Here is a 15,000-nt window from a genome sequence, read left to right as displayed (position 1 = left end):
CAGGGGGGTGGAGGAGGTGGTGGCCGCCCTCCTCCCGCTGCCCCACCGCGGGCCCGGCCCGGCCCCCCACCGCCAGGAGAGAGGTGGGGAGGGTTAGCCCCGGGCTAACCTCAGGCTAACCTCAGGCTAGACGCAGGCTACCCTCAGGCTAACCTCAGGCTAACCCCAGGCTAACCCCAGGCTAACCTCAGGCTAACCTCAGGCTAACCTCAGGCTAGACGCAGGCTTACCTGAAGCTAACCTCAGGCTAGACGCAGGCTCACCACAGGCTAGCCCCTGGCTAACCACAGCCTCACCGAAGGCTGTGTGTTGGGCGCCACTAGCTAGTGCTTGTTAGCTTGTGGCGGCCATTTTGTTTCCGGAGTTTGGTTCCTGTAAACAGTGATAGAGGAACAATGTTATCACCATAATGTGACACTTTATTACACCTTCAGAATTGTTGAAGTTGCGTCAACACCTTAACACGTTTGTTAAATGCCATAATGTGCCACAAAACGGGATGCTTAAACTTTGCATTAGTTCTTGAATTGAAAGAAACAAAGATTGTATAAAGTTCAAACTTTTCGTTACCATGCTCAAACCCCATTGGCCAGGCCCTAACGAGGCGACGGAGCAGCACGTCATCGTCTACAACCCGCTAGCGTGGAACATCACCACCGTCGTCAACGTCACGGTAACCTTCCCCATGGCGACGGTCTTCGACGACGAAGGACGGCCCGTGGCTGCACAGGTGACGCACGTCGTTCTCAGCGGTTGAGTGAGTGATTGATTGATTGAGTGATTGATTGATTGATTGATACTCGCATTGCCTTCCTGGATCACATGAGGGTTAGGGAGCAGGACGTTGTGATCATGAAACACGCCTTTGGTTTGAATATAATTAAATCAAAGTATGCGATTCTGTACTCCAGTTGTTTAAATGGGCTCCGCCTCTCGGTTCGTTGTCTTGACGATCCTTCAAACGAACCCCCCCAGACCCCCAGATCCAGAGGTCGGCACAGCCCGCCCTGACCTACGACCTCTTCGTGGTCGTCACCCTGGGGGGTCTGCAGCACAGGAAGTACCTCCTCAGGCTGTCCCGGACGCCGTGTGGCGCCGGCTCCAGCTGCGGAGCCACCTACGCCCCCGCGGGGGTACGGTTGGAGGCCCGGGGCCCGGGGCCCGCACAGGAAACAGGACGGAGGCTGCTTCCTGTTCTGAACGACTGCCACACGCTGATGTTTGACCAGGACACCAACCTGCTGCACAGCATCACAGACCGGTAGGCCGAAGACACACACTGGGGGTACTGGGGGGGGGCAGGTTGGTCTGGGGGGGTCACTAGTGGCCGGACCCCTACCTCTGTAATGAGACGTCTCTAAGAGGACAGACGGGCGGCTAGATCACTAAACGTTACACAGTACGAGAGAATGGTTTCATTCACTGACTATTATTTTTATTAACTATTAGGAGCCATCTCAACCTCACTTTTTTAGTTTGTTGCTTAAGGATAAGTTCTGAGGGTGAGAATTGTTTAGATGGAAAAATACACGAAGATCCCGCTCTACGATGTCCCATGAGCTAGACCTGATCACAGCGGAGTTCAACCTTTCTCCAAGCGATTCGTCCGGTGGTTTTGCTACCTCTGTCCCCCACCAGGCTGGGGAACCGAACGGTCCTGCTGAGCCAGGAGTTCTGGGAGTACCGCGCCAACGGGGACGTCGGCGCCGGGCCCATCTCTGATAACTACGTCTTCACGGCCGTGGGCCCCGCGGTCAGGGCCCACCGGGCGGTCCGCATGGAGATCCTACCTGGCAGGGTGGTGACGGAGGTCCGACAGACCTTCTACAGGTGGGGGTCTCTCGTTGGCGCCCTGGCTGCTGGTGTAGGGCGAGCTGCTAGGGAGGGCTGCCTGGCTCAGGGGTTGATGGCGTTTACTCAATCTGAGGAACGGAAGCCAAACCAATTCGACAAACACTCTGTCAAGAAGGACTTTCAGAAGAACGGGCGGTACTGTCGTTCTGCTCCGTTATTACGACCCCAGATTGATTAACGTGGTCGGGAGGCAACAGAGCAGAAAGGGATCGAAATGACGCTACACAACCAGGCACCAATCAAGGAAAGAAGGGTTTATTTGGTCCTAACTGTATGAAGTACAGTAACAAAATAACAAGGAAGGAAACGGCCTCCGGGCCGAGGCACAAACAACCACCGTAAAGATCCCCGCTCCGACCCAAACAAACACCTGCAGTCTCGTCCTAAACCAAACTAAAACTCTGACCTACCGTGGGCCAAACAAAATGGTGGCTCACCCTTCCACAACTTCTCTAGAACAGAACTCCACCACCGGCGCTCAGTCATGGCCAACAGTCCGTTAGCGAGGCTGCTGGAGGGCGATACGAGAGAGGGCGATGCGGACTCGGGCGCTGGCCCGTTCCAGCTGCTGTTTGACCTGATTGCTGATTGGGTACAGGTGCCGGTCGTTAGCCGTAAAGTGCTCCATTCCCGCCGTGTCCCTCAGAGAGGAAGGCGACGCAGACTCCGCCTTCTCCATCACCACCCGCGTCCCGGCGTCCTTTGCGGGCGGGCCCCCGTGCGGCGTGCTGGAGCAGCGGTACTCCCTGGGGCCTCTGGAGCTCAACACGGAGGTGGTGCTGAGGACGGCCGCGGCCCTGCGCACCAACCGGACCCTGGTCACCGACGGCAACGGGTACCAGATGATGAGGAGGGAGCACCGCGACTTCCCCAACAACACCGTGGCGCGGGTAAGCTCCGGGGGGAGGGTTCGACTCCCTGGCCGAGCGGAGGGGGTTCAGGGTTCGATCTCAAGTTAATGCAGTCGGCCGATCTGCTAAATAACAGAGTGGCCAATGGGGAAATAAACAAACACACACACACACACACACACACACACACACACACACACACACACACACACACACACACACACACACACACACACACACACACACACACACACACACACACACACACACACACACACCCCCCTTGGGTTAGGGGTTTGATCCCTCTGGGCCCCCCTGGCTAACAACTGTGCATTGATGGTATGGTCAGACACGTTGGATCCAATAGACCCCTCCTAATGGCGCTCATGCGTGCCACCCCTGCAGAACTTCTACCCCATGGTGCGGGCGGCCTACATCGAGGACGACCGCAGCAGACTGGTCCTGCTCAGCGAGAGAGCTCACGGAGTCTCCAGCCAGGCCAGCGGTCAGCTGGAGGTACCCCACGCACGCACGCACACACGCACACCTCATCCTGGTCCAGGCTTAAGTTTAAACCCTTAACTGTATGCATGGCTAATGGTGGATCAAAGTTAACCTCAGCTCATCCTAACTTAACTAGTAAATCACTTCTCAATACGTTAGCTTATCGTTACTATAACTCGATGTACCCAAATCTTATCGCAACTAAATCTTTAGGTAATATTTTTATAACTTATAACATCTCCAACCTGTATCTTATCTTAAATGCATGTTATTGGAACCAACCACCCATCAAAACGACGGATTTGTCTCTCTATCTGGACTCTCCCTGTCTCTTCTTGTCTCTCTCCCTGTCTCTCTTTCTGGTCTCTCCCTGTCTCTCCTTGTCTCTCTATCTGGTGTCTCCCTGTCTCTCCTTGTCTCTCTATCTGGACTCTACCTGTCTCTCCCTGTCTCTCTATCTGGTGTCTCCCTGTCTCTCCTTGTCTCTCTATCTGGTGTCTCCCTGTCTCTATCTGGTCTCTCCCTGTCTCTTGTCTCTCTCCCTGTCTCTCCCTGTCTCTATCTGGTGTCTCCCTGTCTCTCCCTGTCTCTCCTTGTCTCTCTATCTGGTCTCTCCCCGTCTCTCCTTGTCTCTATCTGGTCTCTCCCTGTTCTCCCTGGCTCTCCTTGTCTCTCTATCTGGTCTCTCCCTGGCTCTCCTTGTCTCTCTTTCTGGTCTCTCCCTGTCTCTCCTTGTCTCTCTATCTGGTCTCTCCCTGTCTCTCTATCTGGTCTCTCCCTGTCTCTCTATCTGGTCTCTCCCTGTCTCTCCTTGTCTCTCTATCTGGTCTCTCCCTGTCTCTCCTTGTCTCTCTTTCTGGTCTCTCCCTGTCTCTCTATCTGGTCTCTCCCTGTCTCTCCTTGTCTCCCTTTCTGGTCTCTCCCTGTCTCTCCTTGTCTCTCTGAAGGTGATGCTCCACCGGCGGCTGTGGAACAACCTCCCGTGGAACCGGGGCTACAACCTGACGCTGAACGACAGCTCGCTGGTCCAGCCCGTCCTCTGGCTCGCCCTGAGCTCCCTCGCTGCCAGTCCCCGCCTCCACCAGCGGGGGGCGGTAGAGCTGCAGAACCGGCCTCTGGTCGTGGCCATCAACCAGCCACGTGAGTGTTAGGCTAGTGTTAGGGGCCATTGGGATGCGATCAAAACGAACGGGAACTGGGGGAGAATGCTGACTCTGAATACAGACCGTCTGCCTTCTGCACAAAGACTATCCCTATCGTTACAAACGCTTCGGATTCACAATCGAAGCACGACAGTAAACGCGCTTAAGCCCTGAATATCACCGCCTCCTCACCAGAGAAAAGAGGGGAGAGCCAGTCCAATGAACCCCCTAAAGCCGAGAGGCCCCGGTCTGGGCGGGGGGAGGCGTCCGGGGGGGGGGTTCCGGTGCGACCGGTGGTCCTCCCCCCAAACCTTCACCTGCTGAGCCTCAGCATCCCCGGGTGGAACTACAGCTCCCAGCATGCCCGTCACCTCCTCCACCTGGACTCAGGTAGGTCAGACAAAGCGTGGTCGCTAGCACTACTATTGTACGCCTTCCAAGTAATGAGATGAATGTCAATAGAACATAAAACAAACCTGTTGTTGAAGTGTCGGCCAGCGCCCCCGCTGAGCCGCTCTCGCCCCGCCCCCGTCCCCAGGTCCAGGTCTCCGGCCCCAGCCGGACTACGAGCGCGTCCTAATGAGGATCATGCATCTGTTTGAGGAGGGAGAGGACCCCGAGTTCTCCAAGCCCGTCTCCGTGGACCTAAAGGTACCCCCGTCCGTTCACACAGTCAGCATGGACAGCTTTAGCTTGAGGCGTCCATCATTTTACACCTCGACCAGAGAACCGTCTGGAGGGGAAGCCGTTGTAGGATCTGTTGCAGCACGTCTGGTCGTGAGACGCACGCCGTCGCCACGGCCAGGGCCTTCTGATTGGCTGACTTTGGTACCAGGTGATCTAGGAACTCATTGGAGCGTTGGAACAAGGACCACCACTGTAGACGGGTTGGGGGTCTGGTCCAGGCCAGGCCTGTAGGGGAGCGGCTCAGGTACTGATGGGACCCCCGGTGCGCCCCCCCCCCCTATAGGAGGTCCTGCTGGGGGTGGGGGAGGTGCGGGCCGTGGAGGAGCGCTCCCTGACCGGGACCTGGGACGTCCAGGAGCTGGACCGCTGGACCTGGAACACACACCCTGGATCAGGTGGGTCTGGGAGGGGGGGGGGATACACGCTGGACCAGGTCGGGGGGAGGGGGGACGACACACACGCTGGACCAGGTGAGTCTGGTCGGGCTGTGAGTCCAACATGGGGGGGTACTTTGCTGCTAACTGTACGCGGTCCCCAGCTAACACAGGGTCCTGATTATACCTCTCTGTGCGTCTCAGCGGACGAGGGGCCGTGCGGACCCCCGCTGGAGGGGTTCAACGTGACCATCGCCCCCAAGCAGATCAGAACCTTCTTCGTTCACTTCAGGACCTCCGGCCTGTAGGCTCTGGGGCTCACCTGGTCTCCACACCTGGTCTCCACACCTGGTCTCCACACCTGGTCTCCACACCTGGTCTCCTCACCTGGTCTCCTCACCTGGTCTCCTCACCTGGTCTCCACACCTGGTCTCCACACCTGGTCTCCTCACCTGGTCTCCACACCTGGTCTCTACACCTGGTCTCCACACCTGGTTTCCTCACCTGGTCTACACCTGGTTCCCCACATGGTCTCCCCTCTTCTGTGAAGATAATTTACCCCTCTGAGGAATTGCAATTTGTTACTGTACAATTTTTCTATTTTCATGATTTTGATGTTTATGTTTTGCACTAAAGTGATTTATTCGTGACTTACTTTATTTGATTGTAAATCGATGCCTTGTTGACTGAACTAAAATAAAACTTTCATGATTCAATTCATTTTTAATACAACATTAATAAAAATAAACTAAACGGAATTTGATCAATATTAGCCTAGACTAATATAACACACAGTGCATTATTTATACATATGTTTTTACTTTGCCCAACTTTTTGGATGGAGGAATCGTATTTTGGATAAAGGTAAAAATCCCAAAAATCTCATTATTCTTCGATTTCAATAACATGTTATTGAGAAGAATAATAGGCCTATAGAATAATATACACGTTGAATCAAAAGATTGTTAGGGCATATTACAGGTTATAATTACCATGATATTTTTTTTTTTTTTACAGTTCACCAAATGGCCTTTCCTTTTTACAATTGTTTACTGTTATAGAAACGACTATTTTAAATAAAATGCTCAAGGATGCAGGTGAGCCCTAAACAGGACGTCGTACGAGACGGTGAATTGTCCAGCTGCAAAATTGCGACGGTCCCTTGGCTTAGCAGACTAGACAACACCCGAAAGAAGACATGGATGGCTGCTAGTCGACATGGAAACATGTCCCTTCGTTTGAAGAGCTGTACGACGCGGACGCCGTTCCCCCTACGAGATGAGCAGCGTAAGTAACACACCAGTAAATGCGACGAAAGTCCACCCTCTAATTTTATACCCATCGAACATACAAAGCAAAACATTAACATTTTAAAGGAAGAATCCGGGCAGCCTTCATCGTCTTTTTATAAAGACCTTTGTGTGAAACTCAGCGTTCTTTGAATTGTATAGTATACTTATGCTATCATGATTTACATTGGTGATGTTCATGGATTAACCCTCTGGTATCTGCAGCGCGGATCCCTTTAAGGAGGCTGAGAGTGGGCGCTAGGAGGATGTGTTGCTAGGATACTAAACCTAGAGTGGGGATGGGGGGATGTCGACCTAGGTTGCACCCGTGTTTTCTTTTACTTGAATTGTGTGTGTGTGTGTGTGTGTGTGTGTGTGTGTGTGTGTGTGTGTGTGTGTGTGTGTGTGTGTGTGTGTGTGTGTGTGTGTGTGTGTGTGTGTGTGTGTGTGTGTGTGTGTGTGTGTGTGTGTGTGTGTGTGTGTGTGTGTGTGTGTGTGCGCGCGTTTGAACAGAAACGTGAGCGGGAGCAGAAGCGAAAACTGCAGCACTTCCTGACTGACCTGGCGCTGCTGGGGTCTCTGCAGGTCAGACCTCCGGCCGATGAATGAATGGATGGATGAACGGATGAACGGATGAACTGATGAATCCACTGTGATCCATCCTCCTGTCTCCCCCCCGCAGGGCTTCAGGTACTTCCAGCCGTGGCTGCGCGGGAAGGAGGAGCTGCTGCTGACGGTGGTGAACGAGGACCCGGTGTGTTGTGACGGACACACACCGACACACACCTGCTGCACCATGCGGTCATACTGGATACAATAAAATATCCATCTGTAGAGAACAAACTAAAAGCAACAGTTGACTTCGAATTAGTCACTTTGAGATAATTCGTTACTTTGAATTAGCGAATCAATCAAATGAATTTGTACTTTAATGTAACGAACGTTTTTGAAAGTGGCAACTAAAACTAATACTCTTATTTACCACTCTGTCGCCCCCCGGAAGGGGCGTCGCTCTCCGGGCTTCGTCGTGTCTCGGGCCTCCTCGGGCTCCTCCGCCGCCAGCAGCACCGACTGCTCCCCCAGCAGCAGCTCCGTCAGCGTGGAGGAGGGGGACGGCGGGGACACCCGGCCCGGGACCCCCGGAGAGATCTGCGCGTCGAGGAGCGCCGAGGCCCAACGCGACGGACGCGGGTGCGTGTGCTTGTGCGCTGAATGCGCGTCGCCGCTGGGTGCGTGTGTTTGTGCGTCAATCGATGAGCAACGTCCTGTTTCTGCGTGTGTTGATGGTGTGCGTGTGTGCGCGGGTGTCCATCAGTGTTTTTTTATGACTGCTGACTAATGCAATGTATATTAAAAAAAGACGTGTTTGACAGTGAGATATTAAAGCTGCTCGTAGCGGTCTTTAGTGTATTAGTGAGTCATATATCATCGCAGGGCTGTACTTAGTGGCCAATTATGTCCAACTTCGTCAAAGCCCATGTTTTCCTTTTCACCGTAGTGGAGGACAGACACACAGTCCCTCATTGTAAACTTAACTCAACAGCGTATGAGAACGAGCTGATAGGAAGTGGGTCTGGAGCCCGTGATGGCTAAACCAGCCGCCATGATGCGGCTGAATTAAAGCCTGGCGCTAATTCATCTAGAAATACATGTGAGGCGTGGAAGAGAGTGAGGTCTACTCCATCACTGGCCGGCCCTCGGCAAGGCACTTTAACGGCTCCCAGGTGTGTGTGTGTGTGTGTGTGTGTGTGTGTGTGTGTGTGTGTGTGTGTGTGTGTGTGTGTGTGTGTGTGTGTTTTGGCCAACTGCCTCAGTTAAATACGGTTTATAAAAACATAGACCTCCAACTAATGAATTAGGCTGGCGCAAACCAGAAAAATAAACACATTTGAATGCAGACGCATGCATTCTCGCTCTCTGCGCGCGTGCACACACACACGAAAATTGAACTCTGTCTCTCACTCTCTCTGTCTCCACAGGGGTCCCACCTGTGAAGACCACCTTCTCCCAGCCTCGCCCAGCGAGCGAGAGATGGCCGTGCCAGTAAGTGACATCAATAGCAACATCCCATAATAAACCTCCTCACCCCCTCACTCACAACTCCTCTCCTAACCTCCAAAGCTCTTCAAGGTGAAGTTCAACTGAAAGTGTTTCAAAATCACAACTATGGACGATTCATTTAATTTTAAAACGATAAAAATAACTTAATAACTAAATTCTAAAAGCCTCTTTAGGCACTTGTCCACAATCCTTCCATCCTTCTTCTTAACAGGAAGTCAACTGCACTCTGTTCCTATTGGCCGGCTATGCCAAGTACGGCCGGCCCTACGCCTGGATCCGGTCCAATCACGAGCGCCTGGTGAACATCGGGGGCGTGGACTCAATGGTCCGGGACACGCCCATGAAGCTCCGGTCCATCACCGACTGGCAGACCCAAGGTACGGAAACCTCGCCAGGAATCCTAAACAGACTGCGCTCTAATTGGGTCTCGTTGGAAAAAGAAAAGCTCCCCTTTCCCCGAGCGCTAACCCGACGCAGATGTACCCCGCTGCTGGTTCAGTGGAATTACCTTTCAGCCTCCTCTCTGATCAACAATGGATCATCGCGTGTTTACCCCCAGAAAACCGCTCACATTCTCCCCCAACATTACAGCCGTCCAAACAGAAGCCTAATTAGTTCCTCCTTACCGTTCTGTGTGTGTGTGTGTGTGTTCCCTTTCAGAGGTCCGTATCTGGGATGTGGTCAACGAGCTGGTGGGCCTGTGCACTAACCCGTCGCCCTCCAACCCCTTCGCCCTGGACGTGCGCTACGTTCAAAACCTTCCCCTCCCCGAGAGGTTCCTGGTGTCGGGGGCACTTCTCAACTTCCTGGAGACGTACGTGGTCCACGGGAACAAAGACGAGCTGCACTATGACCGAGGTGAGGCCCTGGTTGAACACAGGGGAGTAAACAGTAGTGCTGTGTTATTACCAGCAGGTGGTGCTAGTGAGTTACGATACAATGTTCAGTTTGTATTTTTGGTAATACAATGCATAACACAATTAAAGTAAAACAAAAAAATCAGACTGGATTAAGAGTAGAACAATTATGATAATGAATGAATGATGTATTCAAAGCTATTTGCAGTAATCCAACAACTATTGAATAGGTTGAGTTCACCAATAATGATAAAAAAAAAAGGTTGCATTACGGGTGTCCACTGTAGCTTCCATTGAGCCTGATCCTCTGACGAACCCGTCCTCCACAGTGGTGGAGGAGGTGAAGCCGCTGAGGCGTCTCCACGTCCAGTCCTTACTGGAGTGGCAGAAGTCCAGAACCGGCACCGGACCCCTCAGCCCTCCCACAATGCATCAGTCCTTCAGCGTCCAGCCGTCCCCACTCCAGCTCTGATGACTATAGAAGAGCCTTTCCCGCACTGTTTAACGTCGTTTTTTGTCTACGATTATGCAGTCAAATTCAGATTTGTGTTACATGCATGTGTCACATGCTTTGAAAAAGGTTTAAAGGGAGAATCAAGCATTCTGGGGAATAATCGGTCACATGACAGGAATCCCAGGACCTCCTGGGGTTCTGCGCGACAGTCTAAACCTTCCCTTCCTTTAAACACACATTTTGTTTTCCTGAAGCCAAATAAAAAGTAATGATAACATCTCAGTCCGAAAATAGATTCTGGAGTCCAGTTTGTCACGTCCATGTCGTTTATCATCTTGTTTACCGTTTACAAACTGCTCCGCACTTTGACCTTCAGGGGCAAGGTCAACAAAGGTCAGAGAGAGACACACCAAAATACACATTCGATGTTAAGTATAAAAAGTTTATTGTTCAATAAAATACATATTTAAATATGTACATAAGACGTATAAAACAGTACTTTTTACATTCAAATAGAATTTCAAACGATGGCACTTGTGAAGTGTGAGACATACACACTATTTACAAAATAAAAGCGATAAACGTCAGTAAGGAGCATTAAAAAATATATATATTTAAAATAAAAACCGCAGTATCCTACCGGGAGTTTCTCTGCCAGCCTTTGTGAAGACATTTTATGACTTCAAAAAAAAGGTTAACAAAATGAAGGAGGCAACTCCGAACTTACATGGAATGGCTCTTCAGAGCGTGGGTCATCAGTGTTGGCTCAGTTTAGTTGACCAACCCCTTGTTCTTAGCACCAAGGGTTTCAGACACCACAGGCTATACTGGAGAAGATACTGGGGAGGCCTAGAGTGTACTGGGAATAGCTTCAGTCCCCAAACACATGGTGGGAGCGGTCCTGAAGACCATCTAGGCCGTAAAAAGGTGCATGCTGACAAGAATCTTCCAGAAGATTCCTGATCAACATTCACCCCCACCTTGGGAATGCAGGAATATTCAGAGGTAACCGTGGGAACAGTGAGGTCCTAGTGTTCCACACACACACACACACACACACACACACACACACACACACACACACACACACACACACACACACACACACACACACACACACACACACACACACACACACACACACACACACACACACACACACACACACACACACACACACACACACACACACACACACACACACACACACACACACACAGGCTGAAGGGAGTTCAATATTCACTGGGTTGAGTGTGAAAGTGACTAAGCAGAAACACCCGATATGTCCGCCCCAGTTAACCACAGCAGAGTTGACTGATGAACTGGAGAGGAAGGCAGAACTCCTCCGATAACGAGATTCAAACATGGAGGAAGGAATAATGGTGCATATTTGTGGATGAGCCTTTTGAAAAGCTGCAGCCTTTGGAAATGAATTACGATGAAGTGATTAAAAGTGCTCGAAACAGGTGTGACAACATTTCTGTGTTTCTGTGCGTCACGATTGGTTATGGGGTAACTTATCTAGAGCGATGTCTTAACTGGGGAATGTTGCACACACACACACACACACACACACACACACACACACACACACACACACACACACACACACACACACACACACACACACACACACACACACACACACACACACACACACACACACACACACACACCTTTGTCATCGTCATGTCTGAAAAATAATTTAAATAAAAATAGATATTTATACATTTATATATAACCCGGCATGTCCCGGTTGTCATGGCAGCATAAAGGTTCAGCAAACCGTCTCCGTCCCCGCGGTCTCGTTGTGGTATCGTTCTGACGGAGGCCAGTGGTTTTTGTCGTATCCCTGTTGATCTGAGGCGTCCATTCAACCGTCGGCAAGTCCATGTCCAGCCGTCCGATGTGGAAGATAAACAAACAGTCCGTCTGGAGGAAAATATCAGCTCCCGACGCCCTCGCAGCGAGCCGCCCTGACCGGCGGTTCCTGTTTCTGAGGGGCTCAAAGTCGGTCGTGTGCGGGTGGTTCCTGGCCGGGGTCATGTGACCTCAGGTGCGGCCATTTTGTGGCGCGGAGGGAACGCGTGGGGTCCAGCGAGGGCCCGACCCCGACGGAAGAGTTCACTTTGTGTGAAGACAAAAAATAAATCATAGCTTCAGCAGCGCTCCCACTCCAACATGGAACGCCAGCCCTCAGATCACACCCTCCGTCCGTCCGTCCGTCCGTCCGTTGGTTTGTCCTTCTCCAACCCCCCCCCCCCCCCCCCCACCCACCCCTCCATCCCCTATAATCTGTCCGTGCTGTGAGTGGCTGGGCGGGGGTCTTCTGGGCGGGGGTCTTCGGGGAGGGGGTCTTCGGGGTTCAGTTCCAGGTCTCCGAGGCGGACCCCCGCCGGGTGATGGCTCTCAGCGGGCTGCGGGACACCGAGCCCCTCTTCCTCCAGTGCACTGGAACCAACAACCACAAACACACCACAGGGTTACACACCAGGGGCCGGAGAGGGGCCCTGGACCAGGGGCCCTGGACCAGGGGGCCCGCTACACACAAACAGGCTGCTTGTCCTCCTCACAGCCCGGAGCTCCAAAACAAACCTGCCTGCTGTTGCTAGTGCCAACACCTCGTTAGTATTACCAGGAAATACCTGCCCCACACACACACACACACACACACACACACACACACACACACACACACACACACACACACACACACACACACACACACACACACACACACACACACACACACACACACACACACACACACACACACACACACACACGTAGTTTCGAGGAAGACCGTTTCTGAGAATATATGGGGGTCGTAACCGAGATGGTTAGAGAAACTTTGAAATAGTCTAAACATTTCTCCGGAACCTCACACACGGCTTCCTTTTATCATCGTAAAATGGATTAACCTTGTTAGTTCATGAAAGTGAGACCCTACTAAAAAATAAGGCACACTAAACCACTTCCTATCAGTGATGAGCCCCCCGGCCCCCCCCTCGCTCACCTTTCCCCAGGCTGGGGGGCAGCGTGCTGCTCTTGGCCCGGACGCCGGGGCTGCCTTGCGTCTCGTCCCCCTTCGGCCCCTCCCCGCCCGGCCCCGGGGGCAGCTGGACGGGGACGGGCCCGTCCTGCTGCCAGTCGCTCAGCGCCCGCTGGAAGGAGTGCGCCAGGCAGGCGGTCATGTCGCGGGCGCGCTCGGCGCGGCTGCACCAGAACACGCGGCAGTGCAGCTGCTGGCCCGGCTGCTTGCAGATGTAGAGGAAGACGTTGGGCCGCGTGGCGTCGGCGGCGCAGTAGGCGATGTCCTGCAGGTAGGTCTTGGTGAGCTGGCGGCCCGTGCTCAGCTCCTTCACCTCCACGTAGCGCGGCCGCACCACCAGCGCGTGCTCCTTGGCCAGCTTCCTGCCGCTGGCGGCCGCCTCCAGCAGCCGGCCGATGGCGTCCTGCGCCTGCCCGCGGTCCAGGGAGAAGATCTTCTCCGTGCCCAGGTAGTGCACCTTGAAGAGCGGGTCGCCGTGGGACAGCGTCTCCGTGCGGTCGCGGCCGAAGCGGCGGCGCAGCGCGGCCGGGGAGTTCTTCAGCGTCTGCATGAGGTGGAAGGAGCCCAGCGACATGACGCGCCGCAGCCCGGGGGGCGTGGCCGTGGCCGGCGGGGCGGGGCTAGAGGGGGGGTCGGCGGGGTCCAGCTCCGGGGGGCTCCCGGTGCACGTCCAGCGCTCCTTCAGAGAGGCGGTGTAGTGGCTCACACTGATCGTATCTGGAGGAGGAGAGACCAGGTCAGCGAGACGCAGCACGTGGGGGCCAATCAGAGCTCAGCATTCACCTATCAGGAACTATTCTTCTAAGCCTTATTCTTCCTTTCTTTATTATTCTTTACAAACTTTGGGACTTCTCTCCTTCCACAATTTTTTCAGCTAGAAACTCCATTCCATTTTTGAATTGTGTGCTGGGAATCTGAATACATTTTTAATTTTAAACTTAAGATATTCAACTTTTTTCTATGTTGTGTTTTGTTGGGGAGAGATAGCGGTTGGATTAACTTAGGCTTTAATGATTCCGGGAGATTACTACTTCTCTAAAAGGTTGGAATGTCCTTAAATTAATCAGATACCAGATCAAACCAACCAGCCAGGGACACTTTGAACTTCTAAGTGTGGAAAAAAACATTTTAAAAGGCAGGGGAGCATCTGTGAGACGGCATGACGCAAGCACCGCAAAATATACATTTACAGAGAACCATTAAATATTTACAGGATGGTCTAAAGATCAAGTCTTCACACACACACACACACACACACACACACACACACACACACACACACACACACACACACACACACACACACACACACACACACACACACACACACACACACACACACACACACACACACACACACACACACACACACACAGGGGGGGGTGAGGGAGGAGTCAAGACTTTCACACACAAAACAAAAACAAACTAGAAGGCTACGAACTCAGAACAAAGTAGGCGAGAGAGAGCGAGAGCGAGATGCCTTCCAGAAACAAACAGGGATTTACACGACCAAGGCTACTGGAGGTCTTACGTAACCCACAACAGATGCTCTCCCATTGTCCTCACTTCTCTCAAGTCCTCTCAAAAACAACACAACGCACCTCCGAGAGCGCCGGCGGGCCGGTCTGTCGGGGGATGCGGGCCCATTGTGTGCTGTTCCCTTGTTTTGGGAGAATTCCTCCCCTTTCTCTTTTACATCTCCTGCCTTCTCTCAACATCCTACCAACCCACCACCGCGCACTCTCCCCCTTTCTCCCCCTTTCTCTCCCTTTCTCTCTGAAGTGACCGAACGAGGGAGAGAGAGAGACTTGGCTGTTCCAGGATGGGGGGCTCATTGTCAAGACACCCCCCCCCCCCACCACCACCAGCAGGAAA

At 52.7% G+C, this 15,000-nt stretch overlaps 3 protein-coding genes across 8 annotated transcripts in view; 2 read left to right on the top strand and 1 right to left on the bottom strand.

Moving 5' to 3' along the window:
• man2b2 (mannosidase, alpha, class 2B, member 2) overlaps positions 1 to 5,931 on the top strand; it is a 10,411-nt gene extending 4,480 nt beyond the window's left edge. Inside the window, exons 9-19 of one of the 4 annotated variants that reach the window (XM_060035536.1) lie at positions 1 to 83; positions 594 to 730; positions 984 to 1,261; positions 1,639 to 1,830; positions 2,501 to 2,744; positions 3,111 to 3,221; positions 4,157 to 4,349; positions 4,547 to 4,741; positions 4,890 to 5,002; positions 5,322 to 5,433; positions 5,617 to 5,931. The exon at positions 1 to 83 is cut by the window's left edge and continues 80 nt beyond it. In XM_060035536.1, coding sequence (XP_059891519.1) covers positions 1 to 83; positions 594 to 730; positions 984 to 1,261; positions 1,639 to 1,830; positions 2,501 to 2,744; positions 3,111 to 3,221; positions 4,157 to 4,349; positions 4,547 to 4,741; positions 4,890 to 5,002; positions 5,322 to 5,433; positions 5,617 to 5,720 — 1,762 coding nt within the window. In that variant the 3' untranslated portion in view covers positions 5,721 to 5,931. Of the gene's footprint in view, positions 84 to 593; positions 731 to 983; positions 1,262 to 1,638; positions 1,831 to 2,500; positions 2,745 to 3,110; positions 3,222 to 4,156; positions 4,350 to 4,546; positions 4,742 to 4,889; positions 5,199 to 5,229; positions 5,472 to 5,508; positions 5,545 to 5,616 lie in introns of those variants that run through there. The other 3 variants (XM_060035538.1, XM_060035539.1, XM_060035537.1) reach the window with 3 other exon arrangements.
• A 607-nt stretch (positions 5,932 to 6,538) lies between these two features.
• Positions 6,539 to 10,364, top strand: si:dkey-19b23.7 (uncharacterized). The gene is made up of 8 exons (XM_060035586.1): positions 6,539 to 6,699; positions 7,215 to 7,286; positions 7,384 to 7,455; positions 7,705 to 7,892; positions 8,681 to 8,744; positions 8,974 to 9,139; positions 9,423 to 9,620; positions 9,949 to 10,364. Exons 1-8 carry the CDS (start codon positions 6,691 to 6,693, stop codon positions 10,089 to 10,091), a joined length of 912 nt encoding a protein of 303 aa, XP_059891569.1. The 5' UTR covers positions 6,539 to 6,690; the 3' UTR covers positions 10,092 to 10,364.
• A 137-nt stretch (positions 10,365 to 10,501) lies between these two features.
• si:dkey-19b23.8 (uncharacterized) overlaps positions 10,502 to 15,000 on the bottom strand; it is a 5,527-nt gene continuing 1,028 nt past the window's right edge. The window contains exons 2-4 of one of the 3 annotated variants that reach the window (XM_060035576.1): positions 13,090 to 13,842; positions 12,443 to 12,524; positions 10,502 to 12,412 (exon numbers count right to left, since the gene is read on the bottom strand). In XM_060035576.1, coding sequence (XP_059891559.1) covers positions 12,079 to 12,412; positions 12,443 to 12,524; positions 13,090 to 13,842 — 1,169 coding nt within the window. In that variant the 3' untranslated portion in view covers positions 10,502 to 12,078. Of the gene's footprint in view, positions 12,525 to 13,089; positions 13,843 to 15,000 lie in introns of all 3 variants that reach the window. The other 2 variants (XM_060035578.1, XM_060035577.1) reach the window with 2 other exon arrangements.

Source organism: Gadus macrocephalus, chromosome 17, assembly GCF_031168955.1.
Source record: "Gadus macrocephalus chromosome 17, ASM3116895v1".
In the NCBI taxonomy this organism is placed as follows: Eukaryota; Metazoa; Chordata; class Actinopteri; order Gadiformes; family Gadidae; genus Gadus; species Gadus macrocephalus.
The sequence above is the reverse complement of the archived record's forward strand: the minus strand, read 5'-3'. Positions and strand labels throughout refer to the sequence as shown.

Bases quoted from the DNA above. Each gene is read 5' to 3' on its own strand.
- si:dkey-19b23.7 (XM_060035586.1), top strand. The intron at 7,893-8,680 runs GTGCGTGTGCTT...CTGTCTCCACAG, and splicing joins GCCCAACGCGACGGACGCGG to GGGTCCCACCTGTGAAGACC. The intron at 9,621-9,948 runs GTGAGGCCCTGG...CGTCCTCCACAG, and splicing joins CGAGCTGCACTATGACCGAG to TGGTGGAGGAGGTGAAGCCG.